The sequence below is a fragment of the Mobula hypostoma genome, chromosome 3 (genome assembly GCF_963921235.1).
Source record: "Mobula hypostoma chromosome 3, sMobHyp1.1, whole genome shotgun sequence".
Taxonomy (NCBI): Eukaryota; Metazoa; Chordata; class Chondrichthyes; order Myliobatiformes; family Myliobatidae; genus Mobula; species Mobula hypostoma.
The window spans coordinates 29,006,556-29,030,567 of NC_086099.1; the positions used below are offsets into that span (position 1 = coordinate 29,006,556).

At 37.3% G+C, this 24,012-nt stretch overlaps 1 protein-coding gene across 1 annotated transcript; it reads left to right on the forward strand.

Moving 5' to 3' along the window:
• The first annotated feature begins 319 nt into the window (after positions 1-319).
• LOC134343908 (tissue factor pathway inhibitor-like) lies at positions 320-24,012 on the forward strand. The gene is made up of 6 exons (XM_063042817.1): positions 320-517; positions 9,932-10,135; positions 13,846-14,007; positions 16,969-17,031; positions 20,880-20,958; positions 22,363-24,012. Exons 1-6 carry the CDS (start codon positions 415-417, stop codon positions 22,418-22,420), a joined length of 669 nt encoding a protein of 222 aa, XP_062898887.1. The 5' UTR covers positions 320-414; the 3' UTR covers positions 22,421-24,012.

The window sequence follows — 24,012 nt, forward strand, 5'->3', positions numbered from 1 at the left end:
TTACATGTTTCAGTCCACAAAGGAATGACGAGAAAATTAATATTTTTGCAATAATGATCTTCTGCCACAATTGGCCATTCAGAGGCCACTATGGAATATTTTAATCTGCATTTGGTAATGATAAATTAAGGTTTCTAATCAAAATGATGTAGTACATAATACAGATAAAAGTTTCATTTGTGAGTGACACTAAACTGCTCAGATCAATAGTTGCTTGGTTACTATCTAGAGGTATCGTCATCCAGTATTTTATTACCAGAGAGTCCAAAGGGTTGGTTTTGTTGAAACTGCCATTAAATCATAAAATATGTTATAAAATCGATATCCTAAAGACGGTTTTCAAATTGCACACAAGTGTTTGTGGAAGCATTAATCCACTGAGAGCTCCACTTCTGCACAAGTTCCTGTCATTTTATGTTCCAGATGAAGCTCCAAAGCACAGAGATGAGGAGGATAATTTTATCCTTGGGAGTCTACATTGCTGCTTTTAATTTGAGGGTTACAGCTCTGGAGAACGGTAAGTCATCGTGTTCGATTTTGTATAGAACTGCATTAGAGATACAATATTAGAGTTTCAAGATAGATTTCCATTTTACAATTTAAAAGTTATTACTTTAAGCATGGTACTTCCTTGTTAATCAATGATTTGCCTGATTGTACGATTTAAGTCACATAATTATAATAAAATTCTTGCAGTCATATAAAACTTTTTATACTATTTTAAAGTGCTGAACATTATAAATTTCTGTTGGAAGGCAAGTAATGCTTTGATGTGAGCAAACAAAGTCTGGTCTTATAAAACTGTAGTGGCAGATGTATACTAGTTATCCATATGAAACCCAGAGTGGCAGTTTAGATTGCCCATGTGAGGAGGTCTGAGGGCACCTGGTTCTTTTCTTTACTTGTGTTTCTTTTTGTTTTCCTTTGCAGCAAAAATATATTCTTATAAATAATTTGATAAATGGAAATAGCATTTTAAAACAGACTATTTTCTCATTGATGACGATGAGGATGTAATTTGTGCAAAATGTAATCAGTACAAAATGGCTGCGGCCTTTACTTACAAAGTGACGACGCTTCAAAAGGACCTTGGTGGCTGTTAGGTAATTTGGAGCAGGTGAAGATCATAAATGCTTCATCCTTTTGCCTCTTTAAAAATGTCATGAATGTTGCTCTTATAGCTAGTTACATGGTAAATCGCAAAATGTATGTCAAATTACTTTCTCAACGCTTTTCAACCAATTCACAGATACCTGTGGATGATGGGTAAAAATTATCTGATGTTTGAGAACTGACTGTAGGATTAAGAAATTAATTATACTGTATTATCCCAAACATTTGAAGCTTTTACATTTAACTAAAGTATAAAAATATGTATTTTTTGTGATAATTATGCTTCAACTAAACTTGCTTGTGCTAGTGAATCGCAGCTATAAGGTAAATAAATTACTTAGGATGAGAAAGGTGCAGATCCTCTTTGTCTTCATCTGCCTTAGTAACAACTACAAAATACTGGAGCAACTCAGCAGGTCAGGCAGCATCTATGGAAAGGAATAAAGAGTCGACTTTTTAGGCTAAGACCCTTCATCTCCTTTGGAAGCTTTCTGTTAATCTTTCCCGTGTTGCCTCTTTTGGCTAGATCATTGTGAACTCCCAGGGTCATACACTTCAACCTACCATAAGACATACAGTAGAAGCAAAATTAGGCCATTCAACCCATTAAATCTGCTCTGCCATTCAGTCATGACAGGTTTATTTTCCACGGACTCCATTTTCCTCCCTTCTCCTTGTAATCTTTGATTCTTTTACTAATAAAGAACATATTAACCCCTGCTTTAAATATACCCAATGATTTGGCCTCCACAACCGTCTGTGGCAATGAATTCTACAGTTTCACCACCCTCTGGCTAAAGTAGTTTGTTCCTCATCTCTGTTCTAAAGAAACATCCTTCTATTCTGAGGCTGTGCCTTCTGGTGCTAGACTCGCCCACAGTTGAAAACATCCTCTCCATGTCCACTCAATTCAATCCTTTCAGTATTTGGTAGGTTTCAATGAGATCCCCCTCATTCTTCAAAATTCCAGCGAGCAGAGGCCCAGAGTTGTCAAATGCTCCTCATACGATAAGCCTTTTATTAATTGAGTTATAGAGTCATAGAATACTTCAGCACAGAAACAGGTCCTTCAGCCCAACTAGTCTATGCCAAATCACTAATCTGCCTAGTCCCATCGACCAGAACCATAGCCCTCCATACCATTCATCCATGTACCTACCCAGATTTCTCTTAAATGTTGAAATCGAACCTGCGTCCACCACTTAGACCATAAGACCATAAGGCATAGGAGCAGAATTAGGCCACTCAGCCCATCGAGTCTGCTCCGCTATTCCATCATGGCTGATCCTGGCTCCCACTCAACCCCATACACCCGCCTTCTCGCCATATAATTTGATGCCCTGACCGATCAGGAAACAATCAATTTCCCCTTTAAATATACGCATGCACTTGGCCTCCACCACAGTCTGTGGCAGAGCATTCCACAGATTTACTACTCTCTGGCTAAAAAAAAATTCCTCCTTACCTCTGTTCTAAAAGGCTGCCCCTCAATTTTGAGGCTGTGTCCTCAAGTTCTGGTTACCCTCACCATAGGAAACATCTGCTCCACATTCCTGTCTAGTCCTTTCAATGTTCTGTAGGTTTCAATGAGATCCCTCAAATTCTTCTAAATTCCAGTGCACCGGCAGCTCATTTCATACTCCCACCATCCCCAGTTGAAGAAGTTCCCATTAAACAGCTCGCCTTTCACCCTTAACCCATGACCTCCAGTTGTAGTCCCATCAACCTCAGTAGGAAAAGCCTGCTTTCATTTACTCTCTCTATACCCCTTATAATCTTGTATACCTCTATCTTCTATGTTCTAGGCAATGAAGTTCTAACCTATTCAACCTTTCCCTATATCTCAAGTCCCTGTAACATCCTTGTAAATTTTCTCTGCACTACCACTCTCCCTGTAAGACCTACCCTGGTTGGTAATCACAAATGCAACACCTCACACTTGTTTTCAATAAATTCCATTTGCCATTTCTCGGCCCATTTTTCCAGCTGACTCAGATCACATTGCATGCTTTGACAATCTTCCTTGCTATCCACTACAGCCCCAATCTTGGTGTTATCCACAAATTTGTTGGGACAGTTTACCACATTATCATCCGGATTGTGGATATAGATGACGAACAACCACTGAACCAGCACCGATCCCTGCAGCACACCACCAGTTGCAGGTCTCCAATCAGAGAGGCAACCATCTACTCTCTGGCTTCTCCCACAAAGCCAGTGTTTAATCCAAATGACTACCTTATCTTGAATGTCTGAATCTTTTTGTCAAAGGCCTTGCTAAAGTCCATGAGGATAACATTTACTGCCTTGCCTTCTTCAACCTTTGAGAGCTCTTCTAAGATTATTTAAAGATGACTTGCCATGCACAAAGCCAGGTTGACTATCCCTGATCAGTCCCTGTCTATACAAATACTTGTATAACCAGTCCCTTAGAATGTCTTCCTATAATTTTTCCCACTACTAATGTCAGGCTCACCAGCCTATAATTTCCTGGTCTATTCTTAGAGTCTTTCTTAAACAATGGAACAACATTAGCTATCCTCTGACTCCCTGGCACCTCACCTGTCGCTAAGGATACTAGAACCTCTGTAATTTCTGAACTAGCCTCTCACAGGGTCTAAGGAACACCTTGTTAGGCTCTGGGGATTTATACACCCTAATGTACTTCAAACTGCAAATCTTCTCTGTATTCTGTATGGGTCCTTGCTGCTGTATCGCTCCATTTCCCGAGTAAATACAAATGCAAAAAAATTGGTTTAAGGTCTTCCCAGTCTCTTTTGGCCGTATTCATAGATTACCACTCTGATCTTCTGGAGGACTAATTTTGTCCCTTGCTATCCTTAAGGAAACTTTCCTGAACGCATTTGACAAACCCTTTCCCATCCAGCCCTTTTACAGTGTGGGAGTCCCAGTCAATATATGGAAAGTTAAAATCACCTACTATCACAATCTTACGTTTCTTGCAATAGTCTGTGATCTCTCTACAAATTTGCTCCATTAAATCCCATGGACTGTTGGGTGGCCTATTACATAATTCCATTAAAATGGTCATACTTTTCCCAGGATCATTCTTGACAAACCTTCTCTGGACCCATAGATATGTGGCCCAAAACTGCTCACAATATGCTACCACAGCAATTTATCCTCTTATGTGTCAAATATTTATTCAGCTTTTACTTAAAAGACCCAACAAATTCAATGTGCTTTCATTATTCATACTTTAAATGGTATAATCACTAAGGAGTAAGGCTAATAAGGAGAATGGTGTGACGGAACATAGACGGAATTTTAAATTAATTGGCATTGTCTTCTCTGTTATAGCCTCTCATTATTCATTCTTTAAAACCGTATTATTGCCAAAGAAGGAGAGGGGGAGGGGGAGGGTTAACGTGTTGGTGAAAGAAGAGGTAGCTTTGTGTAAGACATGCAATTCATTTCAAAGGGAGAGTGAGAACTTGTTCATTGTAACATTGGAAAACCCCGAGACAAGATTGACAATATGCGCATTAGGCATAAAGCAAGGAATATTAAGAAGGGGGAAATAGAAAGTGAGGAACTTTTCTCTCATAGATCAGATATTGTCATTTCAGTAACATGATCCAATCCCAGATGGATTTAATGACTAAGAGACATATGGTTTAATTCCAATTATTATTTTTTAATTCTATAAGCATTATTAACTTAAACATTTCATAAATTAAAAGAAAGAAAGGAAATTTTAGTGATCCTATATTTCCATTCCAAGTTTTTCTCAACAAATTGAATATAAAATTAACAATCTTAAAAAACCACCCCAGCTTTATTCGGGAGCAGAAGCACTGTATGGAAGGGAAGTTAAATACTGCCACGGACTGGATAAATTTTGCATTACACACTTATTTTCCATTAATAAAAGAAAGCACTTGTGAAAGAAAATGTTCTCAGCATTCTTGTGAAACAAGACTTCGCAAAAAAACTTGATATAAAATCTATGAAAGATTTCTATATCCAAACTTGGTTCAGTAAAAACATATTTTTGTTCACGGCTCAATTAGTGTGCACTATCATTCACTGTAAAAAAGAACAAAGGTTTCAATCTAAACTCAGTGTAGTATAAACTACATCTTGTCTGCTGTGGCATAAGACCATAAGACATAGGGGCAGAATTAGGTCAGTCAGCCAATAGAGTATGCTGATTTATTATCTCTCTCAACCTTATTCTCCTGCCTTCTCCCCATAACCTTTGACCCCCTTACTAATCGAGAAACTATCAACCTCTGCATTAAATCTATCCATGACGTGGCCTCCACAGTCACCTGTGGCAATGAATTCCAGAGATTCACCACCCTCTGGCTAAAGAACTTCCTCCTCATCTCTGTTCTAAATGGATGGCCCTGTATTCTGAGGCTGTGCCTTCAGGTCCTAGACTCCCCCACTATATGAAAGATCCCCTCCACATTTTCTCTATCTAGGCCTTTCAATATTCGATGGGTTTCAATGAGGTTGTGCCCCCTTCGTTTTTCAAAATGGACAATTAATGTAAAACTGTAGAGGGAGTGAGGATGTAACAATCTTAACTCTGTTGTATAGAATTTAACTGATATGACAAAAGTGCAGTTTCTTTCATTACTTGTAGACATTTTGATACTGGTTGAACATGTCAGATCCAGAATGATCACATAGCTAAACAGACTTAGGTATGGTCAGTATTTTGATGGAAGATATCTTGGAAACCAGGTGCACTGGGCTTTAACTGGAGAGAATATGGGATCACCAGGGCCTGATTTATCATTCAAACTATGCCGCAGGAGCTCTGTTGATTGAAATTACTTTGACTTTGAGAAGTCTTCGTTTTCATGGAAATAATAATTAAGAGATATAAAACTGGTTCCTGTTTGATACTATTGCAAGTTCTATTCCATTTGTGAACTGTGACTACCAATAAAAAAAAACAGGCTTCTAATCATTAGAACAATATAACATTTTTTCCCTATATCTACCCTTCCATTTCCTCATTGGGTGACATTGTCACATTAGGAAGAGTTTTGCTAACTATGGTTATACCCAACACAGCTCTCCTTAATATGCCAATGTCACTCAAAGAGCTTGGTAGATGTGGGGAATTGTCATATTGCTCCATGCTATATTACTCATGCTTAATTTATCGCTGAGTAGTTCGACATTTACTTGTGTGACAAAACCCTAAGATGATAGAGAGCTATGCTGGAGTGTTCACACTAGGATTTTCGTGAACTAAATTTGTATGCACAACAATCCAATATTAATATTTCTAAGACACACAAGATTCTGCTGATCCTGAAAATCCAGAGCAACATATACAAAATGCTGGAGGAACTCAGCAGATCAGACAGCATCTGTGGAGAGGAATAAACAGTTGACATTTCAGTCCTTACTATTTCTAAGACTACTTTTTTAAAATTTTAGTTTATTACTTGAATTTAAATCTTCAGTTGCTAATGATAGGATTTCAACTCACGCCCATTTTCCCCATTTGCACTGATTCCATTTATCCACACTACCACTATACCCTTCTATGCCTTACCTACTTAGGGAAGGGAACATCACCTCAGACCATGAGAGGCCTGCGTCGGGTATTTTCATGCCTTACAAGGCGCAAGTTGGAAGTTACCTACTTAAGTGTCTGTATAATTACGTCTAAGTCATAATAATTGTATCTGACTCCACCATACCCTGTGGAAGTGTGTTTCAGATATCACATTGTTGTGTAAAAAATCACTCATATTCTCGTCAAGCCTCTTTCCTCTCATCTTAAACCCATGCCTTCCTGTTTTTGTACCTCCTACGGCTAGTCTACTAGTTTAACCCCAACACTACCACACTCCAAGATGTAATCTAGGCTGCCAGATCACTTATTTTCTGATATAGATTCACATTTCCTAATAAATCTGTCATTCTTATTAAAATTTAACAAATACACACTTGTGCTGAATACTGACAGTCTTTAGCGATACTCAGGGTGGTAGATAGTTAGCCCAGCAAGCAGATTGCTTCGCCCTGGATGGAGTGAAGCGTCCTGATATCTATTGGAGCTACACAGATTTGGGCGACTGGAGAGAATTTCATCCCACTTCTATCCTGTATCTTCTAGATAATAGGATTTTAAAAGCCAAGGCATTTGCCATAGAATAACTCGTCTGTCATCTGCTTCTATAATTTCTGTAATTGAATGAGCGATAGCTTGGTCAATGATGACTCCAAGAATGTTAATGCCAAAGGATTTGACAACTATTACTTTGCTGCGTTTCTAGTGGATGGGGTTTGACTTACTCCTATTGGAGATGAATATTGCCTGGCAGTCATGTGGCACATCTGTCCATATCTGAATGTTGTCCAGGTTCTGGAGATGAGAAACATGTCATTGTATCACATGGGAAAATGAAGCAAATGAAACTTCACACTGCACAAACATCAGCAAGCGTCCCAACTTCCAGCTCTGAGGAAAAAAGACATAACCAAGAGTAGTCCATTTAACCCCTCATGCCTGCTGCCCCATTCAATAAGACCATGGGCAATTTTATATGCACTAACCCTATATCCCTTGTTTTCCAAAGTGTTCAAAAACTAAAGGAACATTGAATCAAAAAATATGAGATTCCTTGATAAGACAGCTAATGACCGTAGACATCATATGATGCCGCTGAATCATTTGTTTTCTGTTCTGTATACTTTTACACATATGAAGAAGTAAGATATTTGTGACCTAGTGACTCACATAAGGAGTTATTGATCCTTCAACACACGAGATCTATAACCGAATGACTAAAAGGCAACTCAGTCCATAAGGAAATATTTCACTAGAAAATTTTCCTGCAAAATATGAAATAAAATGATCAAAATAATAATTAAATAAATATTTGAACCCATAACATTCAGAATCAGAATCAGATTTAATTTATCATGGGCATATGATAAGAAATTTGTTAACTTTACGGCAGCAGTACAATGAACATTCATGGCAGACTTCAAACATAGGAACTGCTGGGTGGCTGTATTAATATCAGAGTAAATTTTATGATCTATGCAGATGGCTCTGATCCCAACTTCCCAACATTTGTTTGCATCACATGAAAACTTCCTAAGGAAGCACTAAATTAATATAACTTGTATGGCAACAAGTGACTTGAATTAGAACAAACTTTTTAAGCTTTTTTTTCATCTCCATCAAGGGTGGAAATACATAAGCAGTTCAAAAAGGAATTTATATTTAAAGAAGTCATCATGGCTATATTTCTTCCTCACTCCTTTATCTAAAATGAAACAACCTTGTCAGAATACTTGTCAGTATTCAGTGTCTTTCATTATCTCAGTATAACCCAAATGACTATGCAGCCAATGAAGCACAACAGAGCTTCTGTTTCTGCTTGGTACTGCGCAAGCACTGCCAGACGGCTGTTATAACGCGCAGTCGGTGTGAATGGCGTGGGAGTTAAATTGCCAAGTAAGCTTTTTTGACTAGATCTCCTAAATCGATTTGATTGAGTCTATCTTTAAAAATATTAATGTCAGAAATACTGTGCAGGTCTGGCGGCAGAAGATTCCACTCTCTTGTTGATCTTGGGTAGAGGGAGTACTGGTAGCAAATCGTATTGAATGAAGGAGTTTTCAATATGTGAGGTCCAGTTTGCTGTCGAGTTGAACTGACCCTCTGATGAATTTGGATGTTTGATGGAGTGATGTTGTGAACTTCTTTGAAAATGAAAATTAACCGTAGTTTAATACATTGGTTTTCAAATGGTTCCTATTGAAGGTTAGAGAGCGTGTTGGTGACACTGGATTTCCTGCTACCAGTGTAATATTGAAAAAGTGACACCTAATTCATGAAAATTTTATGGTGACAACAAGATGCTTTGGCTATGGTGATGATTGATGAGAGTGATCTGGAAAACTGAAAGTAATCAGTAAACACAGTCTGATCAAACACGCTAAAGGTTGTGATGTGGATAAGGTGGAATAGACTGGATAATACACCAAATACTGACATTTGTGATTTTGAATTATGTTGATTTGATGCAGCAGAGGGAGAGACTAAATGTGCTTTAAATTGTGACCTCTCAGAAAGATGGATGTATTCCAAAGGGCATTGAGGTCCCACATCACTAGGATCAGAAACAGTTATTACCTTTCCACCAACTAGTTCCTGAATCAGCATGTGCTGTATACTTCACTCATTTCAATACTGAACTGATTCCACAATCTATGGACTCACTTTCAAAGACTCAACATCTTATATTTTCAGTATCCATCTATCTATCTATCAGCTCATTAATTAATTTATTTATTTATCTGTATTATTATTATTATTATTATTATTTCACAGATTGTCCTCTTTTGCATATTACAGTTTGTAGTTGCTTATCTATCTTTCTGTGTGATTTTTCATTGATTCTATTGCATTTCTTTCTTCTACCGTGAATCCCTGCTCTGCTAATGTAGATGAACTGAACACACTGGTGAGGGCGAGGGAGAAGTGGAGAGTCCGTCATCGTGCCCGGCGCCGGCCCCCTAGGCCTGAGTCGACGTAGTAGTAGTAGTAGTAGAATACCTGAAGGAAAGTGAATGTCTGGGTAGCATATGGTGACAAAAACATACTTTCATAATCAAAATTTGAAATTTGAAGAATAACTGTTTGTTGCAGAAAGTGGAGTGAGATGAGGAAATGAATTTTGTTTAAGACATGATGAGGCACTACCAGCATATAAGCAAGTTCTTTTTTTCAACTGGTGTTAATTTGTGACAAAGCAGTGACAGACTGTAGCAATTAGCTTTTAACAGAATATTCATGTTCCTCTGATTACAGATGACATTTGCATGAATCCAATGAATGCTGGGCAGTCAACAAATCCTAGTTTAAGGAATATTGAATGGTACTACAACAAAGCTGATGACAAATGTAATCCATTTTTCTATGCTGGAGAAGGAGGCAACAGAAACAGATTTTTGAATGAGACATACTGTTTGAAAACCTGCTCTCAGAGATATGATGAACTATTCCCGGATGGAAGTAAGTTAATCATTTACGGTAATGTTTATTTTTGGAATTACTCAATAAGTTTTACTTTTTAAGTAATAGGATAGCAAACAAAAATTGGACAATCAATCATTTTTAATACATGAACATCATTTTCCATTAAGCAATGAAGTCAAAATACAGTTTATTAATCTGTTTCATCTTACTTTATTACTAATTACTTACATTGTAATAATTGATTACTTATTACATTTTACTTACATCTTGACATTGTTTGATGCCAAGCCAAATATTACAAGGTTAAATAATTATTATTGCTTTCCAAGTCCAATTCCTAAACTTTAGATTGGAAAATAACTAACGTAAGTCGAAACTGTCTCAATTAAAGTAGAAGAACATATTTTCAAAATAAAATAATAATTAACCTTCATACAACCTTATAGGAAGAATGCTGGATCCAAAAGCCTTTTAACATTACTACAGCAGAAATAATACCAAATTTCAAACTATCATGAATCAGAAACAGGTTTATTATCATTGACATATGTCATGAAATTGTTATTTTGTGGCAGCAGTACAGTGCAAGACATAAAAAAATTACTATAAGTTACAACTAAAAAATATTGCAAAAGAGGAATAGTGAGGTAGTGTTCATAGACTATTCAGAAATCTGACCGAAGAGGGGAAGAAATTGTTCTTAAAACATCTTCAGACTCCCGTACCTCTTTCCTGATGGGAGTAATGTCTTGGATGATAGGAAAGAGTGAACCACAAATTACTAATACATTTATGAAGAAAATGAAAATAAAAAGGTAGAGAACATATATTTTGCAGTCATATGTTTTGTATTACCTTGCAAAGACATCTTACCTTCAATTGTGTTTAAATAGATTTTAAATTTATTTTTTAAGATCCTATTGTAAAATCAATCTTATTTCCTTTATATAATTTTTTTTACTAATTTTTTTATTGCAACACCAACAAAATACATTCAATACAACCAGTTGCCAATTACATTTTGACTGTTCTAACCCAGCCACCCCCCAACCTAATCTAATTTCTTTTTCAAAAAAAACTTATTAAAATCCTAAACTATTGGAATTGAAATTAATTACTATGGATTTTTCTCTGAGGTTACACTGATGATTGAGAAACGCTTTTGTGGAAATTCTATCCTTTAACATCATACAATTTTGAAAAGTATAGGAAAGAAATTATGATTAATGCTGTAGTTTCAAAAATGTAACAAGTACCTTTATGGACTATTTTAATACCAGTGTTGATTGAAAATAATCAAATTAAAACAGAGAAGAATTTATTAAGTCAATAAAAGTAAACAAGAACATTAACTAACAGTTGCATTTTGAATATTCCTTAAATACTGAATTTGTGGAGTAATAGTGTCATAGAATTGAACAGTACAAAATCAGACCCTTTGGCCCATCATGTCTCTGCCGACCATCATGCCCTTCTGTACTGATCCCACTCGCTTGCACTAATTTCATATTCTCTATACCCTGCTCATTCCAGTTCCTGTCCTTATGTCTCTCAATGTTGGTACTGTCCCTGCCTCCAACATCTCCTCTGGCTGCTCATTCCAGACATAAACCACTCTTTGTGTGAAAATGTTACCCTTAAAATCCCCTTTAAACTTATTCCCTCTCACCTTAAACCTATACCCTCTAGTTTTAGATACCCCAACAGTGGGAAACTGACATCAAACCTATCTATGCCTATTATCATTTGTATGCAGTATGAGACACAGGTAAGGTTAATAGACTCTTCTTCTTAAGAACCTCACTCCTACTGGGGCATAGGGTGCTGACAACAACTCACCAGAGTCCTCTGTTCTGGACAGATAGAAGGGTGATTGGTTCTGTGGTTTCTGCTTTCACCACACAACTTCATATGTCTTCCAGGCGAAGATCCTTCCTCTCCCAGGAATGAGGTCTTCGGAGCTTCTGTTGGCACTTCTGCAACACTGGATGAGGTTGCTGTCCCCACGCCCAACCCTTCTCCTTTCGCAGCCAGGCTTGGCGGCCATCCATGGCAAAGTTTCAGAAATACACATTACTAGGTTAATATAACATAAATATACTGACCGGTGTTTAATGTGTTATCTGATTCTACCCTACAATCCATTTAACTTTGCTGATTAACCTGCTTCAAATTTACTGAATTCCAAACTCAGGGTGACTGAAGTACCTCAGAATTAGAATCAGGTTTATTATCACGGGCGTGTGATGTGAAATTTGTTAACTTAGCAGCAGCAGTTCAACGCAATACATAATATAGAAGAAGAAAAATAAATAAATAAATAACACTATACGTGTACAGTATTGAATAGATTAAAAATCATGCAAAAAACAGAAATATTAAAAAAGTGAGGTAGTGTTCACGGATTCAATGTCCATTTAGGAATCAGATGGCAGAGGGGAAGAAGCTGTTCCTGAATCGTTGAGTGTGTGCCTTCAGGCTTCTGTACCTCCTACTTGATGGTAACAGTGAGAAAAGGGCATGCCCTGGGCATACCTCTCCAAGGCCTCTGTGAAATAGAGCAGGAATAGACCATTTATATAGTCTATACTATTTAAGGAACTGTATAAATATAAGTTCTTGTTTTCCTTCTAAAGTTCTTTCTTTAAAACAGAGCAGTTTTCAAGGTCATGCTGCAAGTAGGTCTAAACTGTAAAAAATCTTAACATGTAGAAATTAAATTTTAATTATAAATTCTTCTCAATTTTAATTTGATTATTTTCAATCAATAGTAGTAATAAAATATTTCATAAAGATATTTATTATGTTTTTGAAAGACCAGCATCAATCATGTCATCTTATAGTGTCCATTCCTTCAATGAAGACAGACCTAGGCTATCCAGTCTCTCAGGATATCTCAGGCCCTTCAATCTGATGTGACTTAAACAAGATTTTGTACATCAGTTAACATGATATTCTAACTCTTAGTGTCTTGGCTGCTGAAGGCAAGCATGCCATTTGTCTTCCTCACCACCCTGTCCACCTGTGTTGCACTTCCAGGGAAATGTAAGCTTGCAGTCTGAGGTCCTTAGGTTCAGCAAAACTCCAGTGCTCTGCTGTTTCCTGTTTATGTCCTGCCCTGGTTTAACTTACAAAATGCATCATTTTGCACTTGTCCATGTTAAATTCTATCTGCCATTCCTTTGCCCAATTAAACAATTGACCTATGTCCTGCTGAGACCTTAGATAATCTTCAAGGTCCACTGTACTACCAATTTTGTTATCACCTGAAATCGTCACCAACATTCTTTGCCAAATCACTTATATGACAAGCAACAAAGGACCCAGCACTGATTCTTGTGGCAGGCCACTGATCAATCTGAAAACAAACCTCCAGTATGTGTTCTAATTTTCTAGACCTGCCCAGCATTTGTAGAACTTGCAAAATGAAAGGACGTCAATGGAGTTTTTAATTTTTTCTGTAGGCATCATTGTTGTAGAGGTAGTTTGTAGTGCTGGTGTAGGAAATTATGTGGAAAAATCTGGATCTGTAAATCCCTCATGACTGTTGGACATTTGCTAGTAATGGCACAGGGAAAACAGCTTCCACCATCAGATTCTCAAGCTTCATTATAGTTTAGGTATCACAATTTGGTGTCTCTTTTTAAAAATTTCAGAAAATGGGACAACCAAAATGGGCAAAGGACCTGGTGAAAGTTTTCTTTCCAGTCAGGAATCTAGACATACTTTACCCTTTTTTTTGCCAGGTTTAGCATGCCAACTGCCGAAAGAACGAGGAGACTGCCGTGCCATGATACTAAGATGGTACTACGATAAGAAGACTGAAAGTTGTGATACTTTCTTCTACAGTGGGTGTCATGGGAATGGAAACCAATTTGAAAACAAGAGGAGCTGTTGGAACCTATGTGGTAAATTGTTATACTTTGATTTTGGCAGTGTTGTAGTAGAGGAGTATATTCATTATGATTTATATTACCACCAGAGGTTGAATTGATCCATTTTCAAAGACTGCATAAGCGGATAGAATTATTTCAACATTTTTAATGTGCCTCGTAAGTACTTTGACTGAGTATTAGTAGTGAGCGATGAATATTGAACACAGATATGAATGCTCTGATGGATGTGCAATACATCACTGAAATAGGTACAAAACCGGAATTAGGTTTAATATCATCGTGCAGAAATAAAAATTTTAGAAAGGTAGTGAAGTAGTGTTGATGGGCTCAACGTCCATTCAGAAATCGAATGGCAGACGGGGAGAAGCTGTTCCTGAATCGCTGAGTGAGTGCCTCATGCCTCTGTACCTCTTTCCTGGTGGTAGCAATGAGAACAAGGCATGGCCTGGGTGATGGGGGTCCTCAATTTTGGTTGCCGTTACTGAGGCCTCTTTCCTTAAAGATGTCCTGGATACTACAGCGGCTAGCGCCCATGATGGACCTGACTACATTCACAACTCTGCAGCTTATTTTGATCTTATGAAGTAGGACCGCCCCCCCCAAAAAAAAACCAGAAGGTGATGCAGCTAATTAGAATGCTGTCCACATACATCTGCAGACATTTGTGACAAGCCTCTTTAAAGAACAGCAGCTTACAAAGCCACACACACAAAATGGTGGAGGAATTCAGCACGTCAAGCTGTATCTGTAGGAGAGCGAGAAACAGCTGACATTTCAGACTGAGACCCTTCATCAGGCCCAAACTTTTGACTGTTTATTCTCTTCCATGGTTGCTGCCTGACCTGCTGCATATTTTGCTCTGGATTTTCAACATCTGTTGAACCCGTTGTACTTATGAACAGCTTTTAGATACTTTTCATCTGGGACGTTATTCATGAGAGAGGATAAAGGTTAAATTTCCATACATACTTATATCCTGAGGAACCAGCAAATATTGCTTCAGACTCCATCATCACCGCAATAGGGATTAATTTCTCTTCCTTCAATGATCTGCAGAGAGCAGACCGCAAAACATGACTGGCCTCTTCAAACGCCCTATCCATTTAAGTTTCCACTGAATTGACACATTGGTCATTGGTCATCTGGTCTTGGTCACAATGTCATCTTCTGGCCTGTTTCCATAATCTGTGACACCCTTCAAGTCAGAAAATATAGCCAAATATCATCCAAATTTATTCAATAATTCAGCCCCCAGAGAGCTCTCTGTGGAAGAAAATTCTGTCGGTTACATAGAGAAATTCAAAAGCAATGAGCAGCACAGCAGTGTAGCAGTTAACGTAATGCGATTACTGCACTAGCTGGGTGATTGGGGTTTGATTCTCATTGTTGTTTGTAAGGAGTTTGTACATTTTTCCCATCATCATGAAAGTTTCCTCCAGTTTCCCTGCACATTGTAAAGATGTACTGTATGGTTGCAATTAATGAATTGTGGGCGTGCAATGTTGGCACCGAAAGCACAGCAGCACTTGTGGGCTGCTTAGCATGAGTCTTGGATTTAATTTCATACAAACAACTCACTTCACTGCACGCTTCAGTATACATCTGATGGATAAAGCTCATTTTTAATCTTTAGAGATGTTCGTCCTTACCTCAGAGTTAAAAATATGAGATACTATTCTGAAACTATACCACTACTACACCCTTCCCTCCCAGGGGAAACATTCTCAAGGTACAAATATACTGAGTTGGTGCAAATTTATAGTAGAGTGCTACATAATTCTTCATTATCTTGAATGAATTGTGTATGCCTTATTTTCAAAAGGATAAGAAAACACTATTCACCTTAACCTTTGAATGGGTGGGATTTAAGGAAATATGATGATCATTTCTGAGACTAGCTGATGAGTTAACAATTTTCCTCCCTTCATGTGGTAAGTATCTAGCCACCAGTTCGTAATCACCTAGGTGTGGCTGAAGTTCAAAGAACATGGCAGAGGTAACAACAATGGCTTACTTCTCTGTTCAAGTAAATTTTAACCTTTGGCCATCTTAACCTAAGGTGTGATGCGCAATTGATTACTTCTTTTGAGTAGAAAGGCATCACATTGTACGTTATCATAGAAATGTCCATGTTTATTTAAGCAGAGTGAATTGCATCAGTGAAGTTAATGCAATTACTTTTGTCTTATGATGATTAGCTTTCTAAATGAACACAATGAGCTTTCCAAATAGGACAGAGTTTAAAGTCATAAGAAGAAAACGTATGCTTGATTTTAATAGGCCAGTTTCCCCTTCTCTTCAGGAGCACAGAGGCAGAGAAGGAAAAAAAAGATAAAGACAACTTATGTCAGATCCATGTTCCATGATCTTACCCCACTAGATGTAAGAAGGAACGTAACCTAATAATGACGTGGAAATCCAAGAGTTGCCCCAGCTTCTGGTTAAGAAATTGGTTTCTTTACTGGTAGAACCAGACCACATAGAGACCGAAGATTCAGCAGAAAACCTTTGTTCCCAGATCTCGTGAACTATCCTTATCCACAAAATCTAAAGGAGTGTCAGGGCAAGATGCAAGTCAGTTTCTCCTTCTCACATGGTCAGGTTAACATCGAGGTTTCAGGGCCTACAAGATCTATTTTGTTAGAAGCTATTTATGCTCTTACACACCAATATGGTTCAACTCTCTCGGGGCTTACTTTGCAGAATCCTGAATCCTGCTACCTGCTCAAACCAAAATGGGTGTGTGTGTGGGGGGTGGGGAGGGGGGTGTACAAGAACCAAATATGTATTTGTACAGTGTGTCTGCTATTCCATATATGAAGTTCACCATTAAATGGAAATTGAAGATTTCAGTACTAAAATGTTCAAAATTGTAACAAGACTGTAACAAGAATGAAAATTAGAAAAAAAATATATCAGCAAAAAGATAACAAAATGTTCACTTAATTTTTATATGTATTTTTTTTTCCTTAGTTGCAAACAAACAAGGTCGACGCATCGTAGATGAAGAAATTGACGTTCAGCAGAGAGATGAAGGTATTGATGAATGGAAAAATGTATATTCATTTCCATTTTGAAGTATATCCTATGGGATCATGGAGAAACATTGTTGTTCCTTTAAATATTGTATTAGGGTTGAAAAGAGAGAGAAGACACTTTTCTGGAGTGACTGACAACATGTCAAAGATCAAACCTGTTCTTTAGCATTGTGAAGGTGGTGAAGGGTATTAGACCAAGAATATTTTTAATATTGAGTTTGATGGTATTGGGTTTGCTGACCATGAAGTTCTAAACTCAGGCAAAGACCTTAAGCCCTATTAGATATACTAAATACCCACGAGTACTCTCACTAAAGGGAGATTATACTGTAATTATCCAATGTTCAAAGACTAGTTCATTTCCCTATTTATTCTCCAAAGCAAGTTTAGCTGCCAATAGCCACTATTTGAGCAATGTTTCCTCTCTCTCCACCAAGAAGAAGATACTTCTAGTTAACAAAGTAGTTTAAAACACAGTTCATTTATTTTCAGTGATACGTGTTTAAATCCAAACAATACATTTAAAAACCAAAACTCAAGAGATTCTGCATACACTGGAAATCCAAAGCAACACACACAAAATGCTGGAGGAACTCAGCAGGTCAGGCAGCATCTATGGAACAGTGGAGATTTCAAGCCGAGACCGTTCTTCAGGACTGGGAAGGAAGGGGGAATATGCCAGAATAAAAAGCTGGGGGGTGGGGATGGAGGACTAGCTAGAAGGTGTTAGGTGAAGCCAGGTGGGTGGGAAGGGTAAAAGGCTGGAGAAGAAGAAATCTGATCGGGGAGGAGAATGGACTATGGAGGAAAGAGCTTAAAACATTATTAAAACACATAGAAAAACTTACAAAGCATTTTTTTATCCTACACGTTTCCAAATTACAAACCATTTCCATAAAGGATTTACAAATCACAGGTACAATTCCTATAAACTAAAAAGACATACCAACAATGCTGATGAATGAATCGTCTATTGCAGAAACTGAAGCCGGAGGAACAGATTCTAGTTTGCTTGTGTTTCTTTCATAGCTTCATGATGTTCCTTACCCGATTCCTCATAAGCCTAAACAGCTCTTTACAGTTATATCCTTTTTCTAACGCTTGGGTGACCTCAAGTGTATGTGATATTTCCTCAGATATCCTTTTTACACAAAAGGACTTAAAGCTTTTGGTAACACGGATCTCAGCTACCACAATTGGTGCTGTAAAGCTAACCTCGCTGAGTACATAAATCTTCCAACTATAAACACATCAGTTATTGATATGCTAAATGATATTATCCATCTGGTCTGCAAGCTTCATTGAACTAAGCAACTTAGTCAGTGTTGTCTGTTTTGAACAAAGACAAATTAAACAACCCATTGTCTTATACCACTCTCTGAAGCAGCAATAGACCAGGTGCATTTACTTTCTCCAGAGAGAGTGTCTGCTGCTTGCAGAATTTGTCTGCAAAGCTGTCATTAGACTGTCCTTTGTTTTAACTTCAAACTGATTACTCCTTGCTATTCACATTTTAAGAACTGAAGACTGACTCCCATTTACGACCAAAAATTAAACAAATTGTTAGTTGGAAGTTTACTTAGAACCGCTTCATCTCACAAGTGGCAGCTGCTGTGTTTAGAAATCGAGATTTTCAACCATAAGCAAGAGGTCCAGGAGGCGAATATCCATCACATGGTTCTGACTCCATAATCAAGTTCGCAGACGACACCGCGGTGGTTGGCCTGATCAGAGGGAATGACAAGACGGCCTACAGGGATGAGGTCCAGCACCTGGCCGCGTGGTAAGCCGACAACAACCTGGCCCTTAACACTCAGAAGACCAGGGAGATCATTGTGGACTTCAGGCATGCTAGGAGCCACACTCACATCCCCATCTACATCAACGGAGCTGTAGTGGAGCGTGTATCAAGCTTCAAATTCCTTGGTGTCCACATTTCTGAGGATCTCACCTGGTCCCTGAACTCCTCCATCCTGATCTAAAAGGCACAACAGCGCCTTTATTTCTTGCGGAGCATCAAGAAAGCTCACATCTGTCCTAGGATACTGACGGACTTTTACCGCTGTACCATTGAGAGCCTACTCACCAACTGCATCTCAGTGTGGTATGGCAATTGTCCCATATCAGACCACACAGCACTCCAGCGTGTGGTGAAAACTGCCCAGCGGATTATCGGCACCCAGTTGCCCACCATTGAGAACATCTACCATAAACACTGCCTGGGCAGGGCGAAAAGCATTATCAGGGATGCATCTCACCCTAAACATGGACTTTTTACTCTTCTCCCATCCGGTAGGCACTACAAGAGCCTCCGCTCCCGCACCAGCAGGCACAGGAAGAGCTTCTTCCCTGAGGCTGTGACCCTGCTGAACCTCACATCACAGCGTTAAGCAGTATTACACCCATATTGTACTGTCCCAGTACTTATATATTTGTGTGCTGTAGCACTTACTTTGTATTCGCAGTTATTTTGTAAATAACACTATTCTTTGCATTTCTGGTCAGATGCTAACTGCATTTTTGTACTCAGCACAATGACAATAAAGTTAAATCTAATCTAATCTAATCACATCTAAGATAACGAGGAGTATGAGTTAGGTAGAAAACTGAGCTTCAGTTTCAGATCAGCCATGATGGAGCAGACTTGAGAGAAAATTTATTCCTACATGGATGAGGTGGTATTTCTTTAATCAGAGGGTGGTGAATCTGTGGAATTCATTGCCACAGATGGCTGTGGAGGCCAAGTCATTGGGTATATTTGAAGCAGATTTTGATAGGTTCTTGGTTAATTAGGGCATCAAGGGTTACGAGGAGAAGACAGAGAACGGGGTTGAGAGGGATAATAAATCAACCATGATGAAATGGCAGACGGACTTGATGGGCTGAATGGCCTAATTTGGCTCTTATGTCTGGAATTACTGGAATAAAGCAATTATAAATTCTATCTTAGTTATTCTTCCTTCCCAGACTTTCATAATTTATTAAGAGAGGAAAGTAAATGTTGCTAGTGCAATATTGATATGATTGGTCCTTTATATAGCCATATTCTTCCTGTGTGGAATATTTATCTTCCTGTGAATGTTTAATGAAGAAACAATTAAAGTTGTGTCCGACAGCAGAGGACAGTGAATTATGAACGTGGTCACAGAGCCAAATCAGCAACAATAATCATACATCCAAACACAAATTTCATTCCATAACAGTGAGGTAGTTTTACGTGCTTTACTTTTCAATTAACTTAATAATTTTATATTCATTTTTTAATTAATTCTTACACCTTATCAAGAAGGTTGACCAGTCTTTCAGCAATCCTTTTCAATAAAAAAAGTCACAAGGAAGATCAATGCTAGACTTCCATTTTCCGCAATAAAATATTAAAAGGCCTAAATTTCTGAGTGCCTTTACTTCAGAACATTCCAGAGTGTGTGGCTGTCAACAAATTATTTTGCAAGGTTTAATAATAATGATAATGTCCAAAATGGAGAAATCAAGTTCTTCACAGCAAGATCTAACTTGAAGATAAATAGTTAATATGGCTTGAGTGAGGGTAGTTGAGCTTACATTAAATCATGGTCCATATTCTGAGAAGAATTTTCCTTTCTTCTTCAAAATTGTGTAATGATACCTTTTGATATGACATGCAAATACAGCAGTATTTCACGAGCTCAAAAGAACATTGAACAATTGGTTCCATTTCCAATTCCATTTTGGTTTATTTGTCCCATTTCTTACTATAAAATAATCATTGTTAACATGCAAAGGGGGAACATCATTGCGAATTATTTTGTGCCTTGTTTGTAATGCAGTTCTGGAAATAACTCTTCTGGTGTTATTTTTATTTTGCAGGTTATACTGTTGCAATTGTCTTTGGATGTCTTTTTGGAATTACTGTCCTTGGCGTCATTGTTGCACTCGTGATTCAGAGGTATGATATTATTCAGACTTAATAGTATTGGCAATATATAAACTATCGAACTTGTTCAAATGAATATGGTTCAACTTTTCTAGAAAAGGAAATTTTAAGGAGGTAACTCCGTTGGAAATCTTTGCATTTCAAAATGTTTAATCATTTCAAGTTGCATCATGGGTAAATATGTCAGAAAGTGAGCCTTTGGCATATTGGCCTTTATAAACCAAAGTATTGAGTAGATGAGTTGGGATATTGCAGTTGTATAAAACGTTGGTGAGGCCTAATTTGAAGTATTGTGTGTCGTCTTGGTCATATACGTACAGGAAAAATATCAATAAGTTTAAAAGAGTACAGATAAAATTTACAAGAATGTTACTTGAGGGCCTGAGTTATAGGGTAAGATTGAATACATTAGGACTTAGTGGAGTGCACTGTATGTGAATTAGGGGAGATTTGATAGAGGTATACAGAATGATGAAGGGTATAGATATGGTGAATACAAGCAGATATTTTCCACTGAGGATCGGTGAGTCTAAAACTAGAAGTCATAGGTTAAGAGTAAAAGATGAAATATTTAGTACAAGGGCGAACTTCTTCACACAAAGAGTAATGAGAGTGTGGAACGAGCTTCCAGTGGAAGTGGTGGATGTGAATTTGGTTTCAACATTTAAGAGAACCCTGGATAGGTACTGTACATGTATGAGACGGGTATGGAGAGCTATGTTCCATGTTCCAGGTTGTTGGGATTAGGCAGAATAGCAGTTTAGCATGGGCTGGATGGGCAGAAGGGCCTGTTCCTGCACTGTAGTGCTCTATGACTCTGTCAGGGGAAATTAATTGTTTAAGTCGTAAGAAAAGAGCAAAACCTAGGATGGATGAAGCTCGGAGGGGGGTGAAAATTGGACTGGACCTGAAAAATATATCAAGGGAAAGTCTGAAATGTATTAAATCGCTAACTGTTTGAAAATGATACTTTACTTGCATGTCCCTAGACAGGCCCACAACTACTTTTTGAACTAATAATAAGGGTACTTATAATTACTGTATAGGATTATTCCTAGATGGATAATTAATTACGAGCTGCAGGGCAAATGGGTCTTTAAGTATTTGGAAGTGAGTTAAATGTGCAAATTAACATGGCGGTTTGGTTATCCCTTTGATGTACCTTTAGTGCTCTGTTTAACATAGTTTTGTTAAGTTCATTTGTAAAGACTCATAATGAATTTTAATTTAACCAATTATTGTTCAAATAGATAAGAATTTTATGTGATCATATTAATTAAAATGCTAAAATTTGCAGAGAATTTCAAACCCATTGTGTTCAAATTTGAGACAAACTTAGAACTTTTTATTGGAAATATAACCATTACTGCTACGTTTTTTTTTCGTATTTTATGATGCATACCATCTCTCCATTAGGAAAAAGCATAAACGCCATACGGAGAAATCAAAAAGTACAGAAGTAGAAATGCAATAAAACAGCTATCAAGTTAATGAAAAACATACCTATTTCCTGAAGATACATTATTCTTGGATGTAAAGAGTCCATGAATTTTTTATTTTAGATAATGATTTTGTACGTTGACTTTTTTAAGCCTGATAAAAGCAGGATGTTTTATGCCAAATGTCCCCATGTGCTCCTCTTTCGTAAATCCAAAGGACGTTATTCAAGTGTTTTATTATTAGCAGTGAGTCATATTATAATGCTTAAAACCATAATGCAATAAATAATTAATTGTACATTAGCTAAGAGAAGGACAAATTGATACTTGATTATATTTGTCCATATCTGTATTTTACTTTAATACTTTCAACATTAATATTTTTTGAAGTAAAAAAATACAGTCCAGAACAAACTCACATGGAGAATATTGTTTGATAAAAATATAGAGCAAAACAAGAGTATTCAAATTGTGAACGTTTGTATTGAAATAAATTTTAGTTAAGTTTTATTTTTGTGTTCTGTATTGACACTAACCATAAACTATTTCCTCATTTTGGGTAAAGTCAAACCATGAAAAAGCCATTTTAGAATAACTAGTATGCTTTTACACCTGAAGTCAAAGTGCCATTTCAATAGCTTTTAATGCACCCTGAAAAAGAAATATCATCAGTATCTTACATAAAGCAATGTTTATATTATGGTTATTAGATTTTAATACTAGTATATTTAGTACATGTGATGATTTCTTCCTTGTTGTTACATTTCTTACCATTTTAACCATATGAACAGACGGGAGCACCAAATTTGACCCCTTTAGACATTTAGACAAAAGAACATAGGCCCAATTTAGAAATATGCATTGATACTACTGAAGCATAATGTTCATATGTTTATTCTGGGAATATAGGTGGCAAATACCAATTAGGTGAAGGAAAGTCTTCCCTATCTGAATGCTAACACTCCATCCTTCATGTCCCGTTGAGTTTACGTTAAACAAAGTTCCTGGACTATTTCAGGAACTATATCTACGACTGCACATCCTTCATGGACTTTGTGGAAGTCATGCCTGTTTCAAGCTGGAGTTTCCCAAAATTCCAAGATTCACAAAAAATTGGCTGTGATCAAGTGCCATAACCCAAAGTAAGTAATACATCTTTTGGCGTTAAAGGGATTTCCAAACAGCACGGGCCCATATGAATGGCAGAACAATGCATTATGCATTCTCATAACATTGTTTTCTATTTAAGCTTGCTATGAACTGCTGATTTGGGCGATCCTCTGGTATATTATGAAATATATCTAATTTCCATCTATGAAAATTCTTCAAATAAAAAGGTTGCATTACAAGAGTTATGATGAAGTCAGAATTGTTGGTAATGCTTATAAAGTCTAATAATTAATTCTGAAATTTTGTGTTGTTCCACATTTGAAAACTGGGCTTTTACATGTTTTTCTAATATTTAGTTAATTAAACTGTAATTCAATCATAGCAGTTTTTAGGACATTCATACAATGAACCATGTTTCTCGTCTGTTTATAGAAAGAATATTTTATTCAATGTTATGTATTTGAAATACCAAAATTGAAAATAAAGCTGATGCCATTGTGTCTTTTATTTCATAAGC

Bases quoted from the DNA above. Each gene is read 5' to 3' on its own strand.
- LOC134343908 (XM_063042817.1), top strand. From the start codon at position 415: ATGTTCCAGATGAAGCTCCAAAGCACAGAGATGAGGAGGATAATTTTA. The intron at 518-9,931 runs GTAAGTCATCGT...CTCTGATTACAG, and splicing joins GGTTACAGCTCTGGAGAACG to ATGACATTTGCATGAATCCA. The intron at 10,136-13,845 runs GTAAGTTAATCA...TTTTTTTGCCAG, and splicing joins TGAACTATTCCCGGATGGAA to GTTTAGCATGCCAACTGCCG.